The sequence below is a fragment of the Centroberyx gerrardi genome, chromosome 5 (genome assembly GCF_048128805.1).
Source record: "Centroberyx gerrardi isolate f3 chromosome 5, fCenGer3.hap1.cur.20231027, whole genome shotgun sequence".
NCBI lineage: Eukaryota > Metazoa > Chordata > Actinopteri > Beryciformes > Berycidae > Centroberyx > Centroberyx gerrardi.
In genome coordinates, this window is record NC_136001.1 from 16,743,417 (window position 1) to 16,746,540 (window position 3,124).

The 3,124-nt window shown below is 39.0% G+C and overlaps 1 protein-coding gene across 1 annotated transcript in view; it reads left to right on the plus strand.

The window, feature by feature from the left end:
* LOC139908562 (alpha-1,3-galactosyltransferase 2-like) overlaps nt 1-2,370 on the plus strand; it is a 12,512-nt gene extending 10,142 nt beyond the window's left edge. Inside the window, exons 5-6 of the mRNA XM_071895312.2 lie at nt 688-825; nt 1,043-2,370. Of these exons, the coding sequence (XP_071751413.1) occupies nt 688-825; nt 1,043-1,727 (823 nt within the window). The 3' untranslated portion in view covers nt 1,728-2,370. The remainder of the gene's footprint in view (nt 1-687; nt 826-1,042) is intronic.
* The last annotated feature ends 754 nt before the right edge of the window (nt 2,371-3,124 follow it).

A 3,124-nucleotide genomic window follows, 5' to 3' on the forward strand; every position in this document is an offset into this window, starting at 1 on the left:
TTTTGTCTCTTATAAAAAAGAAAATCTTTCTTGTTAAGCAAATGTTCAAAGGCATGTACACAATGCCTACGTAAAACAAAAGGCACCATAGATCACAAAATTGTGGTAAATCAAAGTAACTTTTAGCATATCAAGACATGGACGCAAAGCTGAGAGGAGACATTGACCAACATTCTGACATTTGTTCAGCATAAACTTATCTGCATAAATAATGTGTAAACTCTGGACAGCCCTGTTAGCCCCTGCGATGGAAAAGTTTAGGGATTCTTCACTGCGCTGTTCATTGTGTTCTTGTGACTTTGAGTAAGAGGGTCATTTATTATGATGAAACCTATAAGAACATGTAGCCGCGACATCCTGGGTTTGAATCCAGCCTGGGACCTTTGTTGCATGTCATCCCCCCTCTCTCTCCCCAATCTTTCCTGTCTCTCTTCATGAGACAATCTAATAAAGACAAAAATGCCAAAAAATAAAAAAGAATGAGCACCTGACACCCACTTAGTCAGAATTACTGAGTCCTCCATAGACAGCACAACCGCTACAAAGTCATTTTGGCACACCATGTCCCGTTTTGAGTTTTAGCTAATGAACCAAGTAATAAGATATCTTCAGTTGCTCCTTTGTATACCTGCTATTTAATGTATATGAGTTTGCTTTGAATCTTAAAACAGTCATCTCTCATATCAGGTCCAGAACTGATGTTCAGACATGCACAACTTGGAAAGCTCCAATCATCTGGGATGGGATGTTCGACCCTGATGTTTATGACCATAAACACAAGAGAGACCAGTCATCTGTGGCCCTCACCGTGTTTGCTGTGGGCAGGTTTGTTTCTGCACAAATACTATGAGCATGAGGATAAAAGGTCAACAGACTTGAACACATGAATGCATATACTGTATGTATATGGCAGTTGTAAGTATTAAAATGAAAAAAAAAAAGATTGATACTGAATGATCAATTGATCATTTAAAAAAAAAACAAAAAAAAAAAGTGTTGTGAAACAGCAGCTCAATTGTTCTTGTCCCTTTTTCCGCCCAAGGTATCTGGATGCCTACCTTGGGACTTTCCTTAACTCTTCAGAACATCATTTCATGGTGGGTTTACCAGTGACATATTATGTATTTACGGATGTACCAGAGAAGGTACCAGACATCAAGCTTGCCCCTCAGCGAAGCTTGAAGTTTATCAAAGTGGAAAGGCACTCCAGATGGCAGGACATCTCTATGATGCGCATGAAGACAATAGCAGATGTCATAGAATCAGAAATTCGTCACCACTGCACTTACGTCTTCTGCTTTGATGTGGACCAGGTGTTTACAGGGAGATTTGGCTCAGAGGCTCTGGGGGATTCCGTGGCTTTGCTTCATGCCCACTATTACCACCTTCCAAAAAGTATGTTCACCTATGACCGCAACCCCAAGTCCAAGGCCTACATGGAAACTGGGGATTTCTACTACCATGCCGCTGTCTTTGGAGGCTCATGGCAGAGTGTGAAGCTCATGACTGAGGCCTGCTACCAAAGCATCATGGAGGACAAACTAAACGATGTGGAGGCTCTGTGGCACGATGAGAGTCATCTCAACAAGTACCTGTGGCTCCATAAACCCAGCAGGCTGCTCTCTCCTGAGTACTGCTGGGACGAAAGTATTGGCCACCGGAGTGACATACATATCGCCCGCCTACTATGGGCACCAAAATATTATGACACACTCAGGATAGCATAGTGTGGCTAAAGGGCCACAACTTGGAATAACTTATTGAGCAAAGTGCAAGCTTTTCTACTAAAAGATTTGTATTGAATTAATAGCTACAGTAAGTAATGTGATATACATTACATTCCTGCCTTTTTTGTGCTCTGTGGCTTAATTTACACATGCCTGTAGGCAGGGATGTTCATAATGAATGAAAGTATCATTTAAGGACAGCCTGCCTTGACAGACACAAGGTTTTGACCAGAGCTCAGGTAAATCTATGCAAATGGTGCCCATGCCCTATTGCTGAAATACATGTATGTCTAAAAGGGTGTGTTGAAACAAGAAATTATTTTGTTTCTAAATACACACATCTGGATGTGCTGAAAATTTGTTTAAAGAGGTAGTAGCAAAATACTTCACATTTGTACTGTACTGTAGTATTTTGCTGACCAAATACCAAAGTATTTTTGGTCCCATTTTCAACTTTTAATAACTACATTTTTAAATGTTACTATGCAAGAATAAAATGCTTCACATTTTTAGCTGTGACCAGCAGCTAGCAGAGGTGGGACCAAGTCATTGTTTTGCAAGTCGTTGCAGTTGCGCTCTTCACCAAATGTAATGCCATTTTAACAACAGAGTAATAATATATTAAATTTACACAAATCATGAATGCTTTTTAAAATTTGTATTTATTTGTTAAAAGAAGTTTGTTAAAATAAGTGTGACTGAACTTAATCATAAAAAAAAAGTAGTGCTGACATTGCACTTTCATAGCATATAAGTGGGTTATGGATTGTCCTCCAAACTATACTTTTTATCAGTCAGTCAGACAGAACAGGAAAGGAGGAGGGATTGCAGCCATTTTTTCTACACAGTTTGTGTGTAATGACATTGACCTGGGTGAATTTACATCATTTGAATATCTTGCTCTTGAGCTCAAAGCAGAATTATCAGTGCTCATCATTACATTGTATCGGCCACCAAGATATTCATCACTGTTTCTGCAGGAATTCTCAGAGCTGATCTCACTTGGTATCACTAGATATGATAGATTAATCCTGAATGGAGACCTGAATATTCATATCAACAAAAAGAATGACTCCAAAGCTATGGAGCTTGTGAATTTACTGGACAGCTTTGAACTTACCCAACATGTAAATGAAGCCACTCATCAGCATGGTAACATTCTAGACTTGGTAATAACAACAGGGTTAAACATTGACAATGTTTCAGTATTAGAATTACCTATTTCTGACCATCACTGTGTGTTTTTTGATGCCAGCCTAATCTTAACAAAGACTAAAAGGGATTTTTTGGTTCAAAAGAGATTCCTAGATAGCAAGGCTGAAGCAAAGTTCTCTAATGTTATGAAATCATTTGAGTCATACAGCATTGACTGCTCTTTAAATGACATGGTTGAAAAT